Below are 26,649 nucleotides of genomic sequence, written 5' to 3' on the forward strand. Positions count from 1 at the left end.
AGGATCGTCCACATTAATGCATATTGCAGAAGGCCAGGGCTGTTTGTATGAGAAGAAATAAATTACATAAACTAGGCCTGTGTGCCTCCCTCATGCCAATTTGAAGGGTGGGGGCATGAGTGTGCAGGAAGCACACTTTTTGATCAGTGATGAAAATGAGAGACAGAGAGATCTTTCTACAAAGAAGGATTGCAAGATGCCACTCAGGGCTGGTTCTCACTTTGCATTTTATACTCAGGTATGAATGCACAGAATTAGCCACATGTCTAAAAAGCTCAGTAGTGAGAGGCAGGAAAGATCAATCCACCGCTTCTGAACTTTAAAAAAGTAGTTTGACTATACACATATCCATTTCTTACCCTTGGTATGTTATGCATATGTTAGTTATGAACAAAACATAAAGCAAGACTTTTCCTTTATTTATTATAAAACTTCATTGGTAATGTGAATTCCCGAAAGTCCTTTATTTTTTACATCCTGGTGGACTGTTATAGGACCTTGGGTCCGATATGATTTTCCCTAGGAGTTTAGGAATGAAGCTGAGCTGTGGATAGGGACAGATTCTCTCAGCTAGCTGAATGGGATTGGACAGTATGGTTCAAAAAGCTGTGAATAATTCTGATGACATATAGGATAATCAGCGTCAGAAATCGCTTCTCCCCCTGTGCTCTTCCCTGACAAGCCATGGACCAGAGGAAGAATCAGGTACATTGTACGGGCCCATGACAAAAATGCATAAATGTATACAATGGCTCTGGGCAAATTAGGGTTGCTTTCAGGAAACCCACTTATTGAGCTTCCATCCTGATAGGTTTGCTCAAAGCTTGTAGGGAGGTTAGACAAAGTCAGCTATTGAGCGTTGGTTATACAACACCCCATCAAGCAATCATTGCCCTATAGTTTTCAGTGTGTTTCCCCGCTTATTGCAAGAAGCTTAGCTTTGCAAAACAGGACTAAATCCACCTTGACTGTTCAGTTTGAATTTGCTGCCATGTGATTGAATCCCATGGCGAAAGAACAACAGTCTGGAAGCACCTTAAGATGGCAGGAGGCAGGGTACCTAGCCAGCACACAAACACACCTAGGTGAGTGAAGGGCCAGGAGATCTGAGGCCCAGCCCAGAGACTTAGAGCTCAGGTCCCCTGAGCCGTCCCCTAACAACACCTTGGGCGGCAGGGTTAGGAAGGTGGGTGATTTTTTCAGCTGCTCAGGAACCCCAGGCTTGGCCAGACCCTCAGGGACTGATTCAGTGAAAGCCAATGGCTGTAGAACTGTAGTATGGCTAACTTGCAACGTTTTCTCCAGGGTGGTGCAGATCTTCTTGCAGCTGGGTTGTAAGTGCAAATAACTGCAAGTGGCTTGCATCAAGAGAAGGGGGCTGGCAGCAGGTCTCTTCTCCTTTATGGCAAAACAAAATGAGGAGAAAGACAGATTATTATTTTTTAATCATGGAAAAGGAGAAGCTGTCATCCATGAGCCCCCTCCCTCACCTCTTACCTCTCATACAGGTAGACTGCTCCCATGAGCAATTATGGGCCTGGGTAAGCCTATTGAATTAGCACCTGCACCACCAGCTCTGATTCCAAGCCGATTACGGAACTACAGCTGTTCGGCTGTTGTTTGGCAGCTGTTACTGTCTGTGGTCACCATTGACCACAGTGCCTAGGACATTCTGCAGCAAATAGCTAAGGAACTATCCCTTTTATAATGATAACAGCTGAGATCTGAACATCTCCACAAACAAAAGCTGGGTGTCAATAAAATAGCAATAAAATAGATGAGAAGCAGAAAGGGACGTGCTTAGAAATGAGTTGAGGTGTGCAGGGAGTCGGGTGCAACAAGTGGTGATCTTGAATTACCCTCTGTACCCTTTGACTCAAATCAAAACACCTTTGAAGTGACAGTGCAGAGTAGTGCCGTCAGGGCAAGATTTTGAGAAGAAGGGAGCCGAACTTGCAGGAGGGCCACCCAATGCAGCATTATTTTGAAGTAATGCTCCCCAAATAAGACAGCTCACAAGGCCATAAGTCCACTGTTTAAAATTACCCCGTGCTGTGCGTATCTCCTTGTGGTCGTTGCAGAACACAGTCCTGCAGTGCCAGCCTCAACCCCCTCCACCCCTAGATTTCCTCCGCTACCATCCCACTTCCAATAGGCACTGTGCCCCCTTTCCCTATTGCCATTCCTGCATTGCCTCAGAGCTTGATTTGTGCTCAGTATATTCTCCTGAAATGTTTCCCAGAGCTTGGTTCTCATTTAGGATCACATCTAGTCCTTGCAAGTACATTTGCACGGACAATACATAGTCAGAGGTGATTCAGCCTGTCCTTGTCTCCAATTAGCCAGAGCCTTGACACTAACCACTTCACTACAAACAAACAAACAAAATTTAATGAAAGGGTTACGGATAGGAAACCATTCTTCCACTGCTTTGCTGACGAAAGCACACACGCAAAAAGTGGCTTATTTAACTACTTGGCTCGTGAGAACCACCAAATGTTGAAAGTTGCTTTGAGTATATGTATTGGATCTGTCTTTCTCTGACTGATGTGAGAGAAGGTTCTGCACAAGTATGCCAGTTCAATTACCAGAACGTAAGTGGCGGGGAGGAAATGGGAGTAAAAAGTAAGGGTGAACCCTAGGAATTTTTCAGTGGGTTTGGCTGCAAGCTGGCTGTTCACAGCACCAGAGGCCAAGCTTTGAAAATTAGCAGCGTGTGTTCTTCACTGTTTAAATTTTCTGAGATTTCCCTTGTTGTTAGATGGAGGTATCGAATCTAAGGTTTTTAAGGCCCAAGTGCTAGAAACTCTAGCTATTATCTGGGTAGGAGCAGAGGGACCGCAAGGCAAGAAGGGGCTGAAGCCATTGGTTTGAGTCCTACCTAGAGCAAGACAAAACAAGCTTGCTCCATCTTCCGTGTGACAGCCCTTCAGATTTTTGAAGATGGCTATCATATCTTCTCTCAGTCCTCTTTTCCAGCTAAATATACCCAACTCACTCAACCGCTCCTCATAAGGTTTGTTTACAGACCCTTGATCATCTTGATTGCCCTCCTCTGCACATGTTCCATTTGTCAACATCCTTCTTAAATTGTGGTGCCCAGAACTGGACACAATATTCCAGGTGTGGTCTGACCAAAGCAAAATAAAGTGGTCCTATTGATCTTTTTGGCGGGAGGGGACTGGGAAATGGGTTTCAAATGCACTTTAAATGTATGGTGTGTACACAGCCTCTATTACTCAGTTATTGTGAGTAAACCTTTCCTAAGGGGGTCTCCTGTTTCTTGTCACACAAACCATAACCTCCATGGCCGTTGTGAGTTTTGTGTGGGTGATGGTTGCTGAAATGTTGTGGCCATCTAACAGAGCATTCCTGCAGTTCTACTGGTGGCACAATATCTCCCTGCACAACCTATTTTGTTTATTGTTGCTGTTATTGCTGTTTCCTTAGAGGCGAAGCCATCTTCCACTCTACAGCTCAAACTCAAATATGCTAAAGGGCTTGTCTAGCCCTCTGCAGTGCAACCCTGTTCATGCCCGCTCAGAATTAAATCCCATTAAGTTTAATGGGACTTACTCCCAGATAAGTGTGCATAAGACTGCAGCTATGGCAAACACAAACTGAGCCAAAGACCAGCGTTGTTATCTCTTACATGTATTCATACTCCTGCAGCAAAGCACCCCTCCCCCATTCCACAGGCTTCTTTCCTTTTTCCTTCTTCAAAAGCTGTGCGTTTTCCTTTTTGCAGTCACCCCAACTGTTTGCCCCGCCACCAAGAAGAGCCTTGTTAATTACTCTTCCATGATTTTTGCGAGTAGAAGTGAAATTTGCAATATTCTGCAACAAGGCACCTCTCCCATCTATAGCAGGTTCTAAAGGCTTACAGGAAGATGGCGGAGAGAGAGAGAGAAAGAAAGAAAGAAAGAGAGAGAGAGAGATGCATATACTTTAGTATTTGCTTCAGAAATTGAGGGCTCAGGTCCATGCTATTTCAGCTCTCTACCAACCATGGTTTCCTTGTGTCTCATTCCACTTTTTAGCTAAACTCTGTCTTGGCCAAACTGGAACACCTGAGTCCTCCCCCCTAAACCTCCCTCTTTAGTACCCTATCTTGCTTTAACTTATCATCCCCTCTGTGAGCATTAGAATAATAGAATGGTAGAGTTGGAAGGGACCATTGGGATAATCTAGTCCAACCCCCTGCAATGCAGGAATCTTTTATCCAATGTGGGGCTCGAATCCAAAATCTTGAGATTCACAGTCTCATGCTCTAGAAGAGAGATGCGAAAAGATGAAAAGGACCCAGAGAGGTGGTAGGGCTTATGCTCAGTCCATGAAGTGTAGTAAGAGGCACACTTCGGTCCTTCCTAGACTGGCAGCAACTATGGAATTTCGAAAATTTGCACCACTTCTACCTATATCGGTAGAACCAGCCTCTTCAGAAAGGGGAAATGTGATGACTTGAGTGCAGATCTGGTGGTAAATGAAACCAGCTGTGCAACTTAAGAATATAGGCAGCATCAGCCCAGTTGTGCAAGCATCAGGGATACAGTCCCTTTTTCTCCCACTTTAGTGGGGGGGGGGGAATGGGAAAGGTTATTTTACCCTTAGTGATTTCTTTGCATAACACACATCTGGTGGTTATGTGGCACTATAATATCAATATGCTCTCTACTGCATCCCTGATTGGCAAGCGTTGTGTAATGAAGATGAAATATCCCTTAAAAATGGTATTGAAGCAGCAGGGCTGCGAACAGGTATGGGGGTGAAAGGGAAGGCCGCTAAGTCAGGGAATTTTCCAAGGGGCTTTTTGCATCTTGAAAGCTGACTTTTCATTTTTTTAAAAAAAAAAAAATACGCCCATATATTACACACAAGGACACACAAAATCAGTGAAGCTGTACCCTAAGCTCCATTGCTTTGAAAGGAACTAGCAATTTTTAAAAAGTTGGGGTTTCTGGATATTTGAGCTACGTTGGAGACAGCCAGCTGGCTCTTATCATTGGAAACCTGCTTGCAAGGGTGAGATCAGGAAGGTAGGAATTACCTGCCTGGTTCATTCCCAAAAAACCATCCAACCTATTATCCTGTCTCCCACAGTGGCAGCACCTGATTGCTTCAAAGCTTGGTGCCAGACTTCCCATGTTTTGGGCAGATGGGGGCTAATCTGCCCCAGGAAGCACTCATCCAAATGGCCCCATGTTGAAATCCAGAACATTTATATCCTCCTCCTCCTTAGTTTGGTCGTAGTAACTCATTTTTCTGGAGCATTTGATCAGAGCTTCCTGGCCTTCCAGACTACAAGTAACCACTGAGACCATGCAGTATCAACTCCTGCACAAAAGAGGATAAGGTGCAGAATTTATTCTGAATGAAATAAAGCAAGGCAATCTTGATTTAGAGTTCCGAAATGCCAGTGAGCTCTATGGGTATGTCAGGACCATTGCATTGGGGCAGGGAAAGGGGTTAACGCTTCCCTTCTTCATTGCTTTGAAGGGCTCATCCACACTTAGGTTTGCTCCGCATTTCCAGGCACGGGTCAGGGCTTTCCAGGTCTGTGTCTGAGCACTCCCCCACGCGCTCCACAACTTCCCCTTTGAAAACCCACTCTTGCCTGCTGAATCGGAGCAGGCAATCTGCAGAAAACCTTTGTTCCGATTCAGCATTAAAATTGTAGAATCATAGGATTGTTGAGTTGGAAGGGACCCTAAGGGGAATCTTGGACACAGACCAGGTGGGCATGGACCTGTTCCTAGAAAGTGTGAGGAAACAGGTGCGTGTAGATGAGCCCCAAGATTAAAATCACACACAGAGAGAGAGAAATGGGTGTCGTTCTATTTGCTTTTAATAACACAGGGAGATTTGATACTGCCATCATGCCTAGTTTGGCCCCCAGTATTAACAGACTGGCATATGGCCAGACGTTGCTCATGGTTCTCAAGTAGTATGAGCTTTCAGACACCCCAATAAGTCTGCATGTAATGTGGGAAGTACTTTAAAACTGAGATTGCTAAGGCTGCAATATTGTGCTGCTGTCAGCACTTACCTGAGAACTCCTTGGATCTTACTTCTGAGTAAACTTGTAAATAGGCTTTGCTTCACTGCAGTGGAGCTTTGTTTGCTCAGCTCCAGGTCTGTCTAGTCCCCCCCCCCCAATAATCTCTGCTCTTGACCCATCCTGGTGGCAATGAGTCTTGCAGGTTAATTATATGTTTCCATTGTGACAGATTTATCCTCGGCTTCATATGCACTTTTCCCCCGGTGCCTGTGTATGAGCTGAGTCAAGAAAAAGCAGGGAGACTCATCTCAAGCCTATGTGCGCTTATTCAGCTTGGGGGGGGGGGGATATTTCAGAATGATTTTGAAAGAGGAAGTTGACTTTACACACAAAATAGGGACTTCTTTCTTTCTTTCTTTCTTTCTTTCTTTCTTTCTTTCTTTCTTTTTGCACAGATCCTTTCCCAAGACCCTGAGTTGTGAAACGGTTACTGCCTTTCGCAGCTCAACCTGCAGGAGAAATGATACTCTTATGTGTGAGGAAAAATCCACTTTGCCCCCTGCTGAGCTGCCACTTGATTTGTGAATTAAACATTTATGCTGCCTTAGCAAGCAAGAATTCTAAGGAAGCTTTTCTTCCACCCTGCACATCATTTATAAGAAAGCATTTCGGTTTTTCTCCCACTGAAGCCAGTCAGCGTCTAGTTTCTGGGGAAAGATGAACCCATGCTGGAATCTGGAGGAAGCAGGTCTGGCAGTGGTCTGAAAGAGGTAGCCGGAGCAGGGGACTGTCAGGAAGCGATCATGTACCCACTTCAAGGTCAAGAAACAGAAAGCGAGAGTGGTCAGAGAGAGAGAGAGAGATGCCCTTGAAAACTCCCAGGTCTCAGGGAAGAGACAACTTGTTCCCAAAAGTACCAGGTGCTATCAGGGGTTGCTAAATTGCGGCCCTCCAGGTGGTCATAGAATTGTAGAGTTGGAAGGGAACCTGAGGATCATCTAGTCCAGCCCCCTGCAAGGCAGGAATATGCAGCTGTCCTATACGGGGATCGAACCTGCAACCTTGGTAATTATCAGCATCGTGCTCTAACCAACTGAGCTATCCATGTTGCTGGTTTAGAACTTGCACCATCCCTGACCATTGGGCTTGCTGGCTGAGGTTGATGGGATTTGGAGTCGAACAACATCTGGAGGCCCCCAGGGTTCCCCATAAAGTTCCTGAGTCTAAGTGCCTCGCCCTGGCCCCCTCCACTGTTGCTGGATAGTGGAAATGCATAGAGGGGCATCTTTCGGGCTTGGGTCTGCATCATCTCTTGCTGCATATGCTAGCTGTGATGATGGCTAGGTTTGGTGCATGATGCATCTGAGGGCAAGGATTTTGGTTTCTCAGTGGCGTCTGGCTTGGAGGCAGCAGTCCCTGAGGGCCTTGGCTTGGGGTTCTCAGGTTCAAAGGACTCATTATTCTGGTGTGCCCTAGTTGCTGGACCAGCTTCTGTAGGTGGTGAAGCTGTGACTCAGTTGGCCCATTTCTATCTGGCTCACTGTCCAAGTCACTGGGACAGTAACCTTCAGTAACCTGCAGACCTCTAAAACATTCAGTAACCTGCAGACCTCTAAAACTATCCTCATCCTAGTTCCTTAAAGGTCTCTCAGCTTTAGCCTTCATTTCTCCTACTCTGCTAAAACTGCTGCTGTCCCGCCTCTATCCCTGACCCACTGAAGTTCTTCTAAAGCACTTCTATTTATTCCTGATGTTTTGAGACGTGTCTCTGTGTGTGCACCCTGAATTTCAGGTGACTGCAGCAGCAGGCAAGAAAGGTTTTTGAGCCAGGCAGCTTAAGAGAAAGAACCAGTATTGATTAAAAAGGTGGCAATTTTATTTAATTTTGTTGCTCTGTCAGTAACAGACATATGAATAACTCGGAATATAACTCTGTCGCTGCGGGCGGCAGGAAGGGAAGCACTACAGCTTCGTGGTAGAATGCATGGTTTCATGCCAAAGGCTTCAGGGTCAAGCCTGGGATCTCCAGACAGAGATGGCCCTGCCTGAAAGTGCAGAGAGCTCCTGCAGCTCAGAGGAGACAATACGGAACTAGATGGGCCAATAGCCTCACTTATTAAAAGTAACTTCCTTGGTTCCTAGAGTTCTAAATCAAGTGTGCAGAACCTTTGTCCCTGCAGATGCTGCTGCACCACAACTCTCATCGGCCCTGGGGATGATGGGAGTTGTAGTTCAGCAACATCTGGAAGGCCAGGGGTCCACATCCCTGTTCTAGATGCTGTGATTTTTCCTGCTGCATTCAGGCCCACTAGTTAGTGATGGCCATCAACTTTGATGGCTTTTGAAGAGGATTAGACAAATGAATGGAGGATGTAGCTATCCGTGCCTATTAGGATTGTATCCTAAGCATGCATAGAGATGTACAGTGGTACCTCGGGTTAAGAACTTAATTCGTTCTGGAGGTCCGTTTTTAACCTGAAACTGTTCTTAACCTGAAGCACCACTTTAGCTAATGGGGCTTCCTGCTGCTGCCGGAGCACGATTTCTGTTCTCATCCTGAAGCAAAGTTCTTAACCTGAGGTACTATTTCTGGGTTAGCGGAGTCTGTAACCTGAAGCGTGTGTAACCTGAGGTACCACTGTATATGGAAGCAGACACAGGTGTTTCTACTGCTTCCTCCTACCTTTGTTCCTCGAGGAACAGACACAGCCTCTGGATTCAAGTACTGATTGGTGGCTCTTCTTCTTCAGCCCTCCCACATGCCACACATGGGCTGCCCACTTCCCCCTCTGAAGCAGCTGGCATATGGATCTGATCAAACATTTTTGCATGCCATTATTATATTTTTGAAGAAGTACTCTGTTAAAGGCAGCAGGGGTGGCGGGGAGAGGGAGGCACCTTCATGAGTGATGCAGAGGGGAGCCAGTCAGCACTCTGCACATCTGGCTTCTGCTGCAAAGCATAAAACCAGGATTTGCCTGTGCTCAATCCAAGAGAGGAGGCTGTACTTCTTTCCAAAAAACGCAGTGTGTGTGCTTCTCCAGCAGCCTTAACACTAAAATCATGTATATTTGTAATGACCCTTAAAAAAAATAGCAGGAGGGGAGTGTCCTTTTTACCTTGTATGTGAAAATTCATTTTGTGCTACAGCAGGCCACACTTAATATGCCCTGCAAAACGAAACATTAAGGACTGAAACAGGGGTGGGATAGTGCATGGGTTACACGTGTGATGCCAGGACACCAACATAATACAGGGCAAAGTTAACACGGCACTGCCAAAATAATATTTAAAACTGTTGGGGAAATTCTAAGTTCCTAACAAGTTCTGAACTTTGCTTCCTGTAGCATCAAAACAGTTTATTCTACATTCCAATGGTCTAAATCCAGAGACAAAGCGATGGAGGCTTTTAATTAAACCAGGAGTAGGGTAAAATGCAATCACTGGGTCTCTTTTGCCATCTTGGACTCCTGTTTACCTTTTCAGTCCCTTGTCTCTTTCAGGTGTAAATTTGACAGCGCACCTTGCCTTGATAGAATGTACATGCTGCTGTTTCTCTACCATGTTGTTCCTTAGTTTAACTTGGAGGTGGGGAACCTGTGACCCACCAGATGCTGTAGGACTGCAACTCCCATCATCCCTGACTATTGGTCATCTGGGACTGATAGGAGCTGCAGTCCAACAACATCTGGAGGGCTGTGAGTTTAACTCTTTAGGTCCCAAGCTTGGGTAGGTTTCAGATGGTTATTTACTGTAGTGATTCAGAATGTCTTCTTGGTATTAGAAACATCCATTCAAGGAAGCTGTGTGTGGTTGTTGGGTGTTAGGCTGTGTGTGTGCAGGATGCACACACATGAGTGAGCTGAGCTTTGGGGAGTGGGCTGCACATGTGAATGTGTTTGGCATAGTTTATGGCTATGCTCTGCCCTATTGCATATGCATCATGGCACCACCTGGGCACCCAGCCAGGGCACCCTTTTTGTGCCCTTTCCACTTCTACACATCCCTGCTCATCTCCTTCCTTGAGATGCCCGCCCCAAAGCTGAACCCCGCCTGTTTTTGCATTGTTACAAATAGATCCCAACTTATAAGGTGCCCTGCACTCTCTGGTTAAACCAACACCCAGCAAACTGCTATGATGGGGCTTATGCACATTTAATTCTTTAACGAATAATCACCAACAGTTTGAAGGTAAGAAACTGATTAGCCAGAGTCAATTCTCTGAGTACTCTGGGTGTGAGGGATGTAAGCCAGCATGCTGAGCCAACCAAGTATGGAGGAATCCCAAAGAAAACCTTTGTTGCCTGGTGGTCCCTAGGAGACCTCATTTCTGTTCTATGGGGGAACTCGCCACAGATCTTGTCACCTCTCACATCCCCTTCACCAAGCAGCTAGGGTGACTGCTGAGTCCCAGGCTCCGAACCATGCTCCACGCTGCCAACTAAGACATAATTGCTGCTCAAAGCCAACCTGCCTGCTGAGAAGCCACCTGTCCTATGTCCTGGCTGCCCCCCAGAGTTGCGACTGGAAGTGCCCTTTGCAGCCAAGGTCACGCTATGCTCTTCATGGTCTTGAGAGGAGGCTACCCTCTATTGGCTCCTTGCCACCACAAGGTGTTCTACCCCACGATCCAGGTGCATATGCTCGCAGGCAGATGTAGCCTTAATTAGTCACAGAATTTGTAGGCTTGCAACTTTCTGTCTCTCTAAAAAGGAAGAAAGGAAGGGGTAACGTATGGACACATGTGTCTCTGTGCTGTGCAACCTTTGTTAGAATCATCTCAGCTTCCACTAGCAGGGGGAAATGTGACCAGTTTTGTTTGTTTTTTAAACTGTCATAAAGAGGCAACTAAAAAGACACCCCACCAATCCTTCATTTAAAAAAAAAGTGATTTCTAAGTCTGTATATAAGTTTTATACAACCTGCCTCAGTTTTCCACATTTGGGGGCAACAATTTCAGAGTTAAAATGTTATAAAATAAGTGTAATGTACACTTTCAGCAGCTTGGCACCCATTGTACATTTAAATCATGTTAAATGCAACCAAGTAAGCAATTTGGAAATATAAATGGGAAGGCTGCATCTGAATGTGAACAAGTTTCTCACCCCTTTTCCAGACGTACTTTTCTGCAAAATAGCACCACACTGATTCTACAGCACAGTGTCTAAATATCCCAGTGTCTAAACTTGGACAAGAAGCCAACCCTGTATAAAGGGAGAGGGCTGTATGCATGTGAAAGCTAGCAAAGCATATCTGAATATTGGTGCATGTGGAAAGCATTTGTGGCCCTGGACCTTACTCGCTTTTCAGTTTTCCACAGGGGAAAGTGCCGGCCATCAGTGCCGGCCAAGCAAGTTAAGTTCCCAGCAACAATCAGAAACGTGTGGTTTAAGGTAAGCCAGTTTATGGAGAAGATAGGATTCAGTTAAGTACTTGAAAGATACGAAAGTTGTACAGAAAAATAAGCTAGAGGGACACAGCCCCCGTGGAAATCTTAGCTGCCGATTGGCAGGTGGTAGATTTTGATAAAGATTTTTAGCAGTGAACAATTTCCCTAGAATGGTTTTGTTTTTTTCTGTTGCAGAGTGGTTGCTATAAAATATACTTACTGTTAATATTTAGCATAACTTAGCAACAGCTGCGGCACCATAATGTGCTGGGACAGCACAACTGCACTAGCAACCCAAGGAGTGTGCAACCCAAGAAACCTCCCCTAGGAAACCTTGCCAGTTGTACAGTGGGTGCTGTACACCTCTTGCCACAAGTGCAGCTGTGCACAACCTCCAAAGTGGGTGCTACCGCATGCTTCACAACTAGGAATGCGTCACATAGTGGCACAGAATTGGGGTGGGTAGTGGAGCTCGCCTGAAGTGAGCCACTCGCTTTGCGTGCACGCACACCCAACTCATCATACTGTCCGGGTTCCCTGGCATCACTATCTTCACTTAAAAGAGAAATATGGGGGAAAGAAGAGAGGCCCAGCACACCTCTCCCATTTTGCAGGCTGCCACAGTCATCTGCTGTACTAAAACAGCTGCACTGGTTGCCCGTTCATTTCCTGGCCCAATTCAAGGTGTGCACGTTGATGTTTAAAGCCCCTAAATCAGGGTTCCCCAAACTTGTGTCCCCACCTGTTTTTTGGGACTACAGTTCCCATCATCCCTGACCACTGGTTGTGCTAGTTAGGGATGATGGGAGTTGTAGTCCAACAACAGCTGGAGACCAAAATTTGGGAAATGAGTCATGACCCCAATATCTGAATGACTGCCTCCTTACCTTTAGACCCTCTTGGGTGCTGAGATTGGCAGAGGGGTCCCTCTTGGGAGTTTCTCTGCCCTCAGAGACTCTGTGTGTGTGTGTGTGTGTGTGTGTGTGTGTGTGTGTCCGTGTCCTGGGGAGGGCATTCTCTGTGGTGGCCCCTAAGCTGTGGAACGCCCTCCCCACAGAGGTGTGTCTGGCACCTTCATGATACAGCTTCCAGAGGTTGTTCTTTTTACCCTGGCTTTTGACACTTGAGATATGTATTTCGGGGACCTTCCTTATTTTTATGGTTGTAACTTGATTTACACAGTTTTAATGGTGTTTTTTAATGTTGCAACTTGCTCTGGGACCTTAGGGTCCCAGAAAATGAATGAATGAATGAATGAATGAATGAATGAATGAATGAATGAATGAATGAATCTTTCTCAAAATAGTCCTCAAGGTAAACCGTTTCCCCCTTAGGAGCAGTATAGCAGGACTGAAACAAGACCCTTTAAGGGGTCTATTCAGCACTCAACACCCCTTCCACCACCTTTCATGGAGAGCAGACTTTCTGCTTGCCCATCCCAACATTTCACCTTGCATGGTGGGATCCTGAGATGCAGCTTTTGGGCCACTGATGGAGCAAAGGAGCAGAAAAACGACTTGGTCGGGGCTTGACTGTATAAACATGGATGCTCTTCCAAAGAGCAAGGCAAGAGAAGAATGAAAGTGGGGGAAGTCGTAGCCTGGCAAAGGAGCAACAAGAATGTGTGATCACCAGAAATCATTTTTTATCAGATCGTAAATTTTTAAGCTGATTCTAGATACCTAATGCTTACAACTTTATATCTTTGTGTACAATTTGTTTGGGTTTGTTTGTATTTTTGCTTTTATTGATGTAACCCAGCCTGTGACCTTAAGGGGGATATAAATCCCAGTGATAAATAAATAAGTACATGATGGCAGATTGCAGGGCAAGTGAGTCTATAGTGATCGGATAATAAGTAACTTTAGGATTGAGGTTTAGAAGAGAGGGAAAGGGCTTGAACTAAGGGTGGGAAGAGGAGAACAGATGAGCTTGCACCGAAAACAAGGGGGAGGGATATATTGCTGCAGCTTCTTCCATTTTGCCTTCTTTTAATTTCCCTCTCATTGAGTCTCATTTGTCCTCCCTGTGTTACACTTTACATGAAGAGAAGGATAAGCATAGGCAAGGGGTAAAGAGGCCACCAGAGTGGTCATTCCAGGGGCTTGAGGAAGGAAGGGGAACTATTTACATCCCTTAAAAGGTAAAGGGACCCCTGACCATTAGGTCCAGTCATGGCCGACTCTGGGGTTGCAGCGCTCATCTTGCTTCATTGGCCGAGGGAGCTGGCGTACAGCTTCCAGGTCATGTGGCCGGCATGACTAAGCTGCTTTTGGCAAACCAGAGCAGCGCATGGAAACGCCGTTTACCTTCCCGCTGGAGTGGTACCTATTTATCTACTTGCATTTTGACGTGCTTTCGAACTGCTAGGTTGGCAGGAGGAGGGACCGAGCAACAGGAGCTCACCCTGTCACGGGGATTCGAACCGCCGACCTTCTGATCGGCAGGTCCTAGACTCTGTGGTTTAACCCACAGCATCACCCTCGTCCCTAATTTACATCCCTTAACTTGCCTTAACTTGCACCATCAGAGTTTGTTCTCTTTCTCTTCTTCTCTTAGTTTGGGCATACTGTTTCTGACTGCTGCCTTCTCAAGAATGTAGTTTAGAGGTTCCACCCTAAGAAATGCTGCTACTTTTAATGCACAGGCACACACACTTGCAAACACAAAACTGTGTACAGTATTTTTGTTTTATCAGAATTACTGTGTCCCCCATCAGATTCACAGATCCACTTGCTGCCAACTGCACTGTTCTTATGTGCCTTTGACATTGTGTTGTATTAGTATTAGTGTGAGGTGTCAGAAAATGACCATATATTTATCTTGAGTTGTACAGATGTCTAGAACTCTGAGTCCTAGCAGATTCCTTGGCTACAGTGCTGCCACAGGATTCCTGCTTACCTGGAGCATGGATCCCTTTGCCATCCAGTGGGAACACAGGGATGACAGCAAAGGCATGGTTTGGATTTGTTGTTAAAAGCTCAGTTAAAGTGTGGAGTTTGGGGCATGGACAAGGATCCACAAATACCCTTGTGAGCCTGCTGCTAGCGAGTCAATCTTCTGCTCTCACCAGAGCACAAAATCAAGGAGAGCCTCCCCACTCCTTTCTTTAGTTCCTGGAGAAGCTTGGGAGAATGGCAGGGATTCTCTCTGGTTGGGCACCAAACCTCAAAAGCACTTGGAGAACTATGAGTCTTACTGATGCATTCTGGGCATTCAAAGGCATACTCCAGTGGGTACAGTATACAGTGGTACCTCGGGTTAAGAACTTAATTCGTTCTGGAGGTCTGTTCTTAACCTGAAACTGTTCTTAACCTGAGGCACCACTTTAGCTAATGGGGCCTCCCACTGCCGCTGCGCGATTTCTGTTCTCATCCTGAAGCAAAGTTCTTAACCCGAGGTACTATTTCTGGGTTAGCAGAGTTTGTAACCTGAAGCGTTTGTAACCTGAAGCGTTTGTAACCTGAAGCGTTTGTAACCTGAAGCGTCTGTAACCCGAGGTACCACTGTATATCCCAGCCCTCTCCTCAGCTGTAGACAAGAATAGGAGTTTACTCTCCCCCCCCCCCCAGTAGTGCTCAGTACCTCAAGCTCAGACTAATGTCAGAAGACTTTGCTCCCTCCTTCTGGAAGGGAGGGATAGGGTCATATTGAGAACAAATATTTTGGTGTTTACCAAGGCAAGCTCAGATTTAATGACCCCTGGGCCTGTATGGGTATTGTAATTCCAAGGTGTTGCTTTAGGGCAGGGATAGCCAACGTAGTGGTTCTCCTGATGTCACTGGACTACAGCTCTCATCACCCCTCATCATGGACCTTGCTGACTGGGACTGGTGGTAATTGGATTCCAACAGGTAGCTCAGTCGGTTAGAGTGTGGTGCTGATAATGCCAAGGTTGCAGGTTTGATCCCCATATGGGACAGCGGCATATTCCTGCCTAGATGGACTAGATGGTCCTCAGGTTCCCTTCCAACTCTACCATTCTGTTGGTTCTGTGCAAGCATCTTGCCGGGAGGGGAAGCATCATGCTGGCTGTCGGTTCGTTAAGTAGCTGCTGAGTCTTAAAAATCACACCAAGTGGATTGCGTGAAGTATGGTCAACCCCTTAGTATAAGCATCATAGACGGCACACAATTCTACTTGTGGATCTTCTGCCATCTGCTATATCATTGGTTCCATTTTTCCACAAAGCTTTCCTGAGCTAGGCAGAAGGGAGTGTGTTTTCATAATACTGACAGATAAGCTCCCCTTCTTGGGAAAGTTGCCCTTCATTTTCTTTGTCTTTTAGAATGATCACAGCACCATTTTGTGCATTATATCCTGAGACTTTGCAGATAGCTCTACAGTTAGCGTGGGAAGGTGATCGAAAGTAAGGCCAGACTCACTGCGGAACTAGACAGAATCCTCTTTTTGTTGAGAGTTTCCTTTCTTGTTGCTGCCAGGAGTTAACACGTAGGGGTATATGCTAACCTAGAAACAGCCAGCTCTGTGACCTAAGCAGCCAACCAGTTTGAAGAAGCATTTGCCCGATTCCTGTCTGTTCAACCCTTGACTTGCCTTCGGCTCTCTGGGGCTCTTAGCATATATACTTTTTTCACTGGGAGACCTGGGGCAACACCCATAAATCTCTCCTTTGCCGACAGTCCCTCGTGACGTAAGCTACTAAGGAGCTTCAGACAGCTCTTCAATAAGGTTGCTATTCTGAACCATTTCCTGAGAAGATGTGCCGAGGTTTGTGGCAGACTCTGTTCATATTGTAAATCTGTAAGTGCCTGCACCCTGTTTGTCCGAAAGCTGCGAAAGGCAGCCGCACCCAGCACAATTTCCACCACATCAGTGCCATGTGGCACTTACAGAGAGCTTTTGTGGGGGAGAGTTGTGTTCCCCCAGGACCCCACAGTGCATCAAAGAGAAGTAGAGATGCATTTTCTTGATGGAGTGTGTGTATGTAGACAGAACTGAGAAGAATTCAAGCCCCCGGTCTTACACTCTGCATTTTTCCAATGACTGCTGCACCAGGAAGAATCACCCAATAAAACTCACTTAGAAGCATCTCTGCCTGGCAGGGAAAATTCTGCCTTTGAGCCTTGGAAGGCAGCCCAATTGCAGTGTACCCCACATTCTGGCTGAACAGAACATGGGATTCACGTTTATTCCGCACAGCAAGCGAAACCTAGCACAGGTGGCTTTGCAGCTGACTGGCACATCTACCCTGAGCCTTCCAGTGCTTTAGCAGAAAGCAGTTGGGGAAGCTGGGTTGAGTGGAGATGCGGGACTGGCGTAAAAGCCAGGGGTCCTTCAATGCGAGGCACATCTGTAGAATAGGCATAAAAAGCCTTGGCCTTCCTGAAGTCTGTAGGCACCTGAGAGACAGGCTGTTGCCTCAGGGTCTGAGCACAAGAGCTCTGTCCTTTCCTAGGTCTGTAAACAATGGAGAAAAATGCTGCTACCTCAGGGCCACCCATGCAAAAGTCCATGCTGGTTTTCTTAGAGACTTCCCTGATCCAAGATGGGTTGCAACAGGAGCACTACCAACATGGAAATATATGGTGAAAGAGTAAGAAATAGGTCTCCAAATCCATGTTTTGGTTAAAAGTGGGTCCTGGGTCTGAAAAGGTTGAAAATTCCTGCTCTAGAGGCATCCCAAGAATCTGAACCAGAACACTTGCTGTGTTTGCTGCTGAACACCACAATAACATTGTTTTTGGACTGACATTTTATGATGAGGTTTCAAGTCCACTGAAATTGTTTAAATTTGTGAACTAACAACGTTTTATACTATTCACTGGTGTTTTATACCTTTTAGTAAGTTGCGTGTTACATGTTGCTTCTTACCACATTCCCTTGTGACGGGGCTAATTTGAAACCCCAACATATAAATAAATCTATGCAGCCAATTTAAAAATGGGCATCCATGACTCGCAGTCTTGGAGAGGGTCTTCTTAACACGTGAACAAAGTGCCTATTCCCCAAATGCAAGCTCGGCTGTGAAATGTTTACAAGCTGCATACCAGTGGTCAGAGTGGGGAGATGCACGTCCTCCTCAGACTTTCACACGGTGCCTCAGCTCCCTTCCTATTGCTATGACAATACTAAACTTTACTGTGAAGTCACTGATCGGTAGCAGAGGCTTCACAGCAGGCTTCCCGCAGAAATGGACTCTCAGCTAATGGACACTACTATCAGGATGTGCAACTGTAGTGGCATGATAAGAAAATGATAGGGGGTGGATGCAGATAGCAATTTGTTTGCCACCGTGTGCATGTAACTATTTGATGAGCTGCTGGTCTGTAGCATCCTCTGACATGTGGCCAGGAGAATCTGTATATCATTTGTAGTGGTTCATCTATGCATGTCCGTACATATGTGTGTAATGCAGAGTTAACGGGCAGGGGAGGAAATGAGGGCAGAGAAGCCACGCGTGCTTTAGGGGTTGCCATTCCCCCAGAATCCTACAAGCCTGAGAAAAATTTCATACTCCCACCCCCACCCCATAAACACACACACACACACAAGCTCTCAAACGAGGAGGATGTAAAGTTAGAGGGAGATGTGTGCAAGTTACACCGGCAGGAGAAATTCTACTAGGTTTAGATTCACCCATTGCAGTGCCATGTGCCTGTGTTAGCTTCACGTTTCAATGCAGATCTTAAAGTGCAGGGCTTCCTGTCCAAGAGGTGTTGCATTGAAAGGAAAATTCTAACAGGTGCAATCTGTACAGCACCAGCGGCACAGCAAACGATGGGGAGAAGCTACACAGGGCAGGCATCCTGCCTTCGGTGCAGTTTTTGTGAGATGGGCATCCCGCACCTTCGCATATCACAGGACAGAGCCCTGAGTATGAATTTCACAGCTTTTTAAAAATTCTCTTTTCTAAAACAGTGTTTGGAAACAGATGTCAATTTCCCTTTACCTTGGGTACTTCGCAGAGGGGGAGCTGTCCCTGGAATAGAAAAGCGCTCTGTGTGCGCTTAGAAGCATTCTGCCTGGAATACCATATTTTAGGAAAAACCAAAAACCCCATAATTTGGCAGTGCTAAAATACACACATTGGTCTTCTTTTTTTGCACCCCCGTGGCTTGTACATAATTCAGTGGGGCAAGAGTAACCTGCTTCAGGGGAGCAGGTAACCCTGAAACGCCTTCCATATGACTAGCAGCTTCTGCTGGTCCCCTTGTTTCAAAACCCAGCAAAAAAGAGAGGGGCCCATGCAGTCAAATGGATAGTGTAGTGCTGCATCCTGTTCTCTCTATCACAGCCACCCAGCTATAGAATAGGGAATATGCCAACTACATTTCAGGTTTCAGAGGGTGTGGGCAACATTTAGCCACTTTGCTTAGAGTAAAGGCTGGAGATACTGGCATTCCCGGAGCCTGATCACAAGCAAACCCAATCACAAGGAGTTGGGGAGCAACTGCCACACTCTGACCTAGCTAAACAGCAGCCTATGAACGCAGCCCCTAAGGACCCATGCCTTTGACGAGAAGATCCCAGACAGCACAGGCCTAGTTCCAGGGAGGTAGAAGGCAATGCCTTCCTGTTCCTGCAAAAGCTGCTGGGAACAGGCTCTGTGCAGTGAGCTGGGATCTATTTGCGCTCCTATGGGACAAGCTACCCAGCACTCAGGAATAATCCAGCAAATGCATCTCCTGCCAAATTCTGCTCATATTTCAGGAGAGGTCATCTGGCTTCCATCTGTGCAGGCCTGGCATGCAACAATGTGTGCGTGCCTGTAGGTGTGCAAGTCCATGTCTGGGCAGAGGGCAAATAAGGCCTTTGCGTGCAGGCATCTATATGTGTGAGAATCTAGGTCTCGCTTACCTCTCTCTGGTATTTGGACACTGGGTTTGTCTTGCCTGCATGTGTAGGGAGAGAGAAAGAGACTGTGGGTTTTATCCCAGGGTTTCTTTGCTGGGTACCCTGTGTTACAGAGAAGCTCCCTATCCCCAGGAATGTTGCAGGGAGCAGAGAGAGACATATTTTGGAAGTGCGGATGCCACAGGAGCATAATTCCCTCGTTGTGGGTCTTGAAATTATTGTCCCTGGAACCGCTGACGATAACTCCGTATTTTCTCTGGGCTAATGCAAGATGAGGCAGTGGGCCTGAGCCAGGTACCCCGGTTAAGTGTCAGAGCCTGCTTGGTGGCCTATTTATCACAGGGCAAGAGGCAGAGTTGCAGCAGGTGAGGGGTTAAGTGCAGGCTCAGCTGTTCCGGCTTTTCTTGGTTTCGCAGTGAGCTGTTTGATGTCTGAATGCACAGGGGACTCCCCCGCCTCTCAACCCTCTCCCCCCCCTCCTCTGCTCTCTCTCTCTCCACCCCCCATGCGCGCACACATACACACACACACACACCCTTTGCGGACCATGCATTCATTCAGCAGCTTCGTCTAATGGCACCAAGTGACTCTCAGCCTGCACGCTGCTCCTTCCCTGCTTGAGCTGGAGACACAGCATGCAGCTCCTCCAATGGAGCCCTCTTAAATAGCTCCGCACGGGGGAGCTGCCAAAAGAAAAACCACGGAGAAAAAGCAAGTACTGTAAAGGGAAGAAGCAGAGGGTCTGGGAGCAGAGGGAGCTGCCAGCATAGCCGCTCCTGGGCTTGCCGGCAACACATGCTCTGCTCGATGGCTAACTCAGGCTGCCTCCTGGTCTCCAACTCAGCCTTGCTCCCACACTCTCTACCTTGCCCCCCGGCCTTCCTCTACCTCCAGCAGGTAAGTCCGCCTCTTTGTACCTACCTGCTTCACACGTGGTTGGAATCCCCAGATCTAAAGGTCAGGGCTTTAATCGCCTCCCCCCCTTTCCCCCCATCCTCCCGAAAGGCACCTCCGTTTTGCTTTCTCAGTTGTCACAGGAGTTGTTAACGGTTCCAGGGTAGCACCTGTGTGCTGTCTGGCTGCAGAGGTGCTGGCGTGGCAGCAATCAGATGCGAGCTTAAGATCAAGGAGATTGCACTTTCCCCGGGCTTTAATATTGTTATTGAGGATATATCTAGGTCCAACTTTCGGAAATGCATTCTTAGAGACAACGGGTGGAATGCATGGCACACAGAGACCATGCGCGTGAAATTTCTTTTTGATGTGTATTGTTATCCTGAATACAATCTGTGTCATCCAATGGCATATGCATGGCTTTTTTGTTAGGGTTCACCCCAGCCTCCCTGTGTCCCAGTTGCCTTTCTATTGCGGCCGAATTTTACGCCTCCGGTACAGTTGGATGTTCTGTATGTATATGTGTGAAGTAATTTAAAATATAAATCTGTCTGTCTCGACTTGGCCCTCCAAAGTGCTGCAACCCAATTTCCAGCCAGCTGAATCCCAGGCGTGTCTCCCTTAGCTGAAGAATCTCGCTGCAATGTGAGTCTAGTTCCTTAACTTCTCCCGGGGGGTGGGGAGGTGGGGAGAGGGGGGTTTGGCACGCCTGTAGTATCACCACCACTGCACTTCCTTCCACTCCCATCACTGTGGTCCTGGAGCTGCACATGTTTCCTTGCCTAGGATCTCCAGAGGAAAGGAAGCCGTTGCTTCAAAAACCTCTTTGCAGCATCGGAAATCCCCATCTCCCAGCTGTGCTAACCCTTCCATTTGCGCTTGAAGGAGTTTTAAAAATTCATGGCATCCTAACCGCTGGCATTAAGTGGCCTATGAGGCCAACCACCTTGGTGGGTGGGGGCGGAGGGGGCTCTTGCTGGTTCGTTCCAAGGTCTTAGTCAAGAGAAAGGAGGCAGCTGTTATTTGGTTTTAATTCTTCAAAGGCTCTGAAGGGAAGGCATTGTGAAGCTGCAGTGACAAGACAGCTCAGGTCCAGGACTTGCTCAAGTTTTGCAGAGTAAGGTGGCTGCTTCTTCCTTATAGCGCTGTCTAGAAGAGAGGGGTCCTTTGAAACATAGGGCTTTCTGTGCTTTGGATGTCTAGGTCAGGGATAGAGAACTAGAATGGAATGCCCAGCAGTCTCAGAGAGGGAAAATGAGATTTGGGGTTTCAGTGTTTTCCTCCTTGTGCTTGGGAATCCCTGAAGAAAAAAGAAGACTAACTCGTTCAGAATACATCCCTCTGTTCCAATCAGCTGCATGAGGGATTTATGAATGCTTGAGGGGAACACTGGGAGAATCTCTCTTGTTTTGAACTACAAGACAGTCTGGGCTAAGATGATTAAAACAGAGAGGATATTCTCTTAGTGGAATCCCTTTGGGCTTCTGCTTTTGGTCGCACTGCGTAGCACTTCAGCCTGCTAACTCTTCAGCAAAGCTGCATGGACACGTTTAGCCTGGTGCTTATTGCATTTCCCCTAGACTGGGCAAAGAAATATTGCGAACAAGATCATTAAATGAGTGGCTAGAGCCCACAACGCCGGCACAGAGGAATTTAGGAGAAGGAGAGGTTTCACTCAACAGATTCATTTTCCTAGCCCTTTCTCCAGCCTCTTTGCTTTTATTCAGCCTCCCTCATTCCCTCTTTGATTTTTCCAAGTCTCTCGCACTTTGGTTGCAGATTTTTTAGATGCTGTGTAGAAGGATTAGCTTTTTTGGGGTTTGTTCTGTTTTGTTTGGGGCTTTAGCCCATTTTTTTCCTCCTCCTATCTTTGGCAGAAGTTGATGATCGGTGCCTGAAGTTCCTATTAGTTTAAAATAGTATTTTTAAAAACAAGAACTGGGACTGGAGGATGGACTTATGCAGACGATGCAGTTCATGATGTAATTGATCATATCCTGCCCCCAATTTGTTCCACATTTGGATCCTTTCAAGGCCTAGATGGGTGTGCCATGGTGACTGAGTGTGAGCTCCTCACCATGTTTGCCCTTATCTCATGGTCCAGTTTTGGTCTAGGCTTGGGCAGAGCACACTTAAAAGCCCTGTTGTCAAATATTTTAAAGGAGGCAAGAACCACATTTTGCGCTTAGTAGGCTGCCTGAAAACTCTGCTTTCCAGGGAGCAGGGCATATATAAACAAACCTTCCCAGACAGGTAGAAAACTTGCATTTCAATAATTGATTGCCCAAACCATGCTATGTAGGCCCACCAGCAGATACTGGTCAATAGACAGTCCAGGGTACACAACCGCAATCACTTTATCTCTAACTCTCCGTCTTGATTTGCAGAAGAGACTGGGTGTGGACAGCAGGATGGCACTATTTCAGGGCCAGCTCAAGATGTTTTGGTACCTAGGATAGAAAGTGCCTTCCCTTCTGTCACCCATAATAATTAAATAATGCGACAATTTGCTACCCATTATTGGTGCTTCAAATCCATCACCTAGGTAGAGTAGGATTGTTCCTGCCGATTTCTGTCACTCCATAATTGTTCCATGGGTTCCTTAGAATCAGACAGTACTTTTTTACATTAATCAAGGCAGGATATTAAGTTAGATGGACCATTGTTCTAACACGGTGTAGCAGTGACCATGAGCTTTAGGCCCATTAATTTTGCAAGGTATTTTTTCTTTAATCAAGATTCATCACCCATAAGTAAAAAACTGAACATTTCGCTTCAGTTTCAACGGTGACATCACTAAAATGCTTTGTCATAACACAGCTGTATTCATGCATTTTTAACATCTGTGTATAAGTTCACATGTTAAATGCAATAGGGACCGCTGATACAATCTCTAGTGACACTCTTTTCTCCCACAGGCCCATTAAGTGTTCAAAGCTTCTCTTTTTGAACTTAAAGATTGGAAGCAATATTTTTAAAAACCCAGCTTCTCCTTCAATAGTCCTCTCAGTTGTTTATTGCTTGACACTTCTGGTGTGTCTCTGAATGAATGTATGAAAAAAAAAAAGTGTGTATAATATATTACTTTACTGGATCATTTTAGAAGTGAAGGGACCCAAACAAAATACTTACATGATTTATGCTATCAAGAGTTATAATTCTTATACGGCATATTAGGAGGATTCAAAATGGATTCAATTAACAGAACTTTAGAAAACTCAGGTTCAGATAGAGGGAATTCCCCTGTGTGTGCAGATATGAAAAAGGCGTGGAAGGACATAAATAGCAAATCTTTAAAACAGACATCTGCGCATATATGTTTGTGTATGTCTTTATTGCACACGTATAATGAAATCTGTTTAAAATAAATTGATGGTGCCTGTGTGTTTGTGTAGAAATAGCTGGGAAATGTTGGGTTTTATAGCTGATGCTGAGGGTTATTATTGTGTGTCTTAATGACCAGGCTGGATGCTGATGAGAATTTCCAGATTCTTTTGGCAGTGAATGCCACTTGTAAATGGCGGGGATGAAATAAATTGGGTGTTACCACTGCCCAAATAAAATTTGAACATTTGGCTCATTAAGTTTGATTTATTCGGTCCCAAGTAAAGCCAAAGTTTTAGTTGAATTGCTTTAATATTAATTAATCCCTTATACGCGAAATTATTGCGTTTTGCTCATCCAGCAACACAAGGTGACCCACACAATTACTGTTATTTTCACACCGAGAGAATAACAACTGAACAAGTCAAAGGAGTCGGATTCTCATATTAAATACTTTGCACAATGCTTTTGTGATTACCTGCTTACACACATATAAGGTGAATTTAGAACTAATGTTTATAAAATTTAGCCGCTACTCATGTTGGCTTGCATATTTCTTCCATCCTAAAAAGGAAGCTTGAGTCCACCCATGGAAAATGGTATCAGAACCCATAATTCCATGCACACATATACACACACATGCCTGGCAACCAGTTATTTCTTGAAAGGATATGACGGGAGTCAAAGGCAGGATTTGCCTCTATTTCGGTTTCATTAGAAAGGACACCCTTGTTACATGTCCATTCTTGGGCTTGTTTGGAGCACATTAACATTTCTTTGTGTGTCTCCAAAAACAATTTGTTTGGAGAACGATGACTAGCCAAGAGCCTGGGAGGCGCCAACTCCCTCCTAGGCACTTTGGGGGCTAGCCGTGGACTGCTTCCTGCAGTTGCCACAGGCAGCCATGGCCAATGTCCCAGCTGCCCCTCAGGAACTCCTCTGTTCCTCTGCATGGTGTATACTTGCCAGGCATGCAGAAACCGCCAGCTTCACTATCTTTTCCTACTGGGTCTAGGTAGTAGGGTGTTGGGAGGAAGAAAGAGGTTGCTCTAATGACTTCTGTTGTGTAATATACTTTTTTTAAGGGTGTGGAGTGCAGGGGTGAGATACAAGATTGTGGCTCAGCTTAGTCAGATATAACTTTAGTGGGGAAAGAAAAAAGGCTGGCAAAGCTATCTGAAAGGGCTTGCTAGCATTGTGGCATCCTTTTCTCAGTGCAGCATAATCGGCAAAGATTGTGATCATCCTGCTGAGTCGCTTAGTGCTTTGAAATAGCCCTTGGCGTAATTGGGGAGGGTAGGATCCTCAGTGCTTCTGCAGACTTCTTGCTTGCCCCAGTTGGTGCAAGCTCTACAGTACTATGAAGCACCCTGGATATCCAGCAATGTGTACAGCAGATTCTGTAGCCGACGGGTGACTCGATTAATGTGCGCTAATTTGCAGAGTGGGTCAAAGCTGCTGTTAAAATTTACACGCGCATCACATGCCGCCACATGTTGTTTGAAGTCTGAAGGAAGCTGAGGATCCTGCAAAGCTTTTGGGTCACCCCAAGCGGCGTGCGTCTCCGAAATGACAGGGCCTTCCTGAACAGAAAATTGCTGTAGCTTAAAGGCAGCTTAGAGGAGAAAAAACGATGTCGTCAGGTTAAACATCTCTAGAGAATAAATGTTCCTTCATCACTAACCACATTGTTGCAAGTGAAATCCTTTTTTATTTATCTATCCTTCCTGCTGCCTCTTCACCCCTTTCATTTTTCTTTACTTTTGACAATCACAGCCTAGCTGGGATACACTCTGCTCCCCAGGCCCTCAGCCCAGGAAGGAGTGTTTGGGTAGCAGGCACAGCTGGGCTGAAGGAAATATTTTTCCACCAACGATTTGTTGGGGGGACGACGACAAATTATTGAAAATGTGTTAATATAGAAGCATTTGCTAACTGATTTAGTCACTGCTGTGTTTTCAGTTTGTGTTGCAAACCGGTTTTCCCCTAATAAAGAGATAGTGGAAACACAGCAGAGAGGGAGGGAAGGAGAGAGAAAGAGAGAGGGAGTAGATTAAATGGGGGTAGTTGGTTATTTAGCACTTCTTGCTTAATCACAGGAAGGTTTCTTACATATATAGAAGAAGAATTGCAATGACGGGCACATTCCGCGCATGTGTGTAAACACATCTCACTCAGGCTAACACAAATGTGTGTTTTATTTTTATTTTTCCATATCATCACTTAAAGTTACAAATACTGATGCTGTTTGGCTCCTGCACATGAACACATAAGCCGCTGACTCCATACAATTTCACACATCCCGGTGTTTGTACACAGCATATTGTTGTATAAGCTCATAGAGTGCGGTCTGTATAGGCATGCTCACGCAAACCAGCATCAGAAGTCTTCTGCAAATTCAAATATACAGGCACTGACTCGGACACACTTAGATTTAACGTTTGTTTGTTTTTCACCCAAGCTTTCACAGCTCAAGGTTGCTTGCCCAGAATGAAATAAATTCAGCACCCCTGCCTTCTCCGATATGCAACCCTAATCTCATTGACAAATTCAGAGAAGACCCTACCCTTGTGCAAATCCTCATTTTTACCGGCTCCCCTTTGGCATCGGTCAAGTCGTTTTGCTCCTTTGCAGCATTTGCTTTATAGGTGGAATTGAGTTGGGGCCGAGGGACAGGAGTTTGCGGCAGTGCTGGTGTGTTGCTTTAACTAGGAACCGCCCTGCGATCTTATTCTCTCCATCATCTTTATCATCATCACCATCATCACACTCCCACATCCCATCTCTGAATTTGGAGGAAAGAAGAAACCTCCAGAGTTTACACCCTCGCCATGAGCAGCATCCCAGAATGGCGAACGCTGCCGGGTAATGTTTGCCAACATAATATTCTATTTCTGCTGATGGAAGTTTCTTGATTTCATGCCTTGTTCATATTAGTAAAGAAGAGCAATTAAATCAGGAAATACTGTGCAGCCTGATAAGTTATAGCAGCCAGTATAGAGTTCCTAGTGCATGTGGGGAGCGCATTTGTATAAATTCCCAGAGCTGAAGATTAAAGTCTGCACCAAGACACCTTATCTGTGGGTGGGTGGGCCAGTTTGGTACTGATGTCTCTTAGTCACAATGAACTTCTAATATGTGCACACCTAGGTGGCTAGGGGGAAATAGGAGCTTTGGTGTCTTCTGTCCCTGGCGCGGCTTCTCTTTAGAAGGAAAGGGAACAGTA

At 45.9% G+C, this 26,649-nt stretch overlaps 1 protein-coding gene across 9 annotated transcripts in view; it reads left to right on the top strand.

The window, feature by feature from the left end:
* Positions 1-26,649, top strand: part of RBFOX3 (RNA binding fox-1 homolog 3) — a 342,557-nt gene that overhangs the window by 260,075 nt on the left and 55,833 nt on the right. For 2 of the 9 annotated variants that reach the window (XM_028721103.2, XM_077924102.1), the window contains exon 1: positions 19,763-20,102. The exons of 3 other annotated variants lie outside the window; for them this stretch is intronic. In XM_028721103.2, the coding sequence (XP_028576936.2) occupies positions 20,001-20,102 (102 nt within the window). In that variant the 5' untranslated portion in view covers positions 19,763-20,000. Of the gene's footprint in view, positions 1-19,762; positions 20,103-26,649 lie in introns of those variants that run through there. 4 more of the 9 variants (XM_077924103.1, XM_077924105.1, XR_013391809.1 and 1 more) reach the window with 2 other exon arrangements.

This window comes from Podarcis muralis, chromosome 2 (assembly GCF_964188315.1).
Source record: "Podarcis muralis chromosome 2, rPodMur119.hap1.1, whole genome shotgun sequence".
Lineage (NCBI taxonomy): Eukaryota > Metazoa > Chordata > Lepidosauria > Squamata > Lacertidae > Podarcis > Podarcis muralis.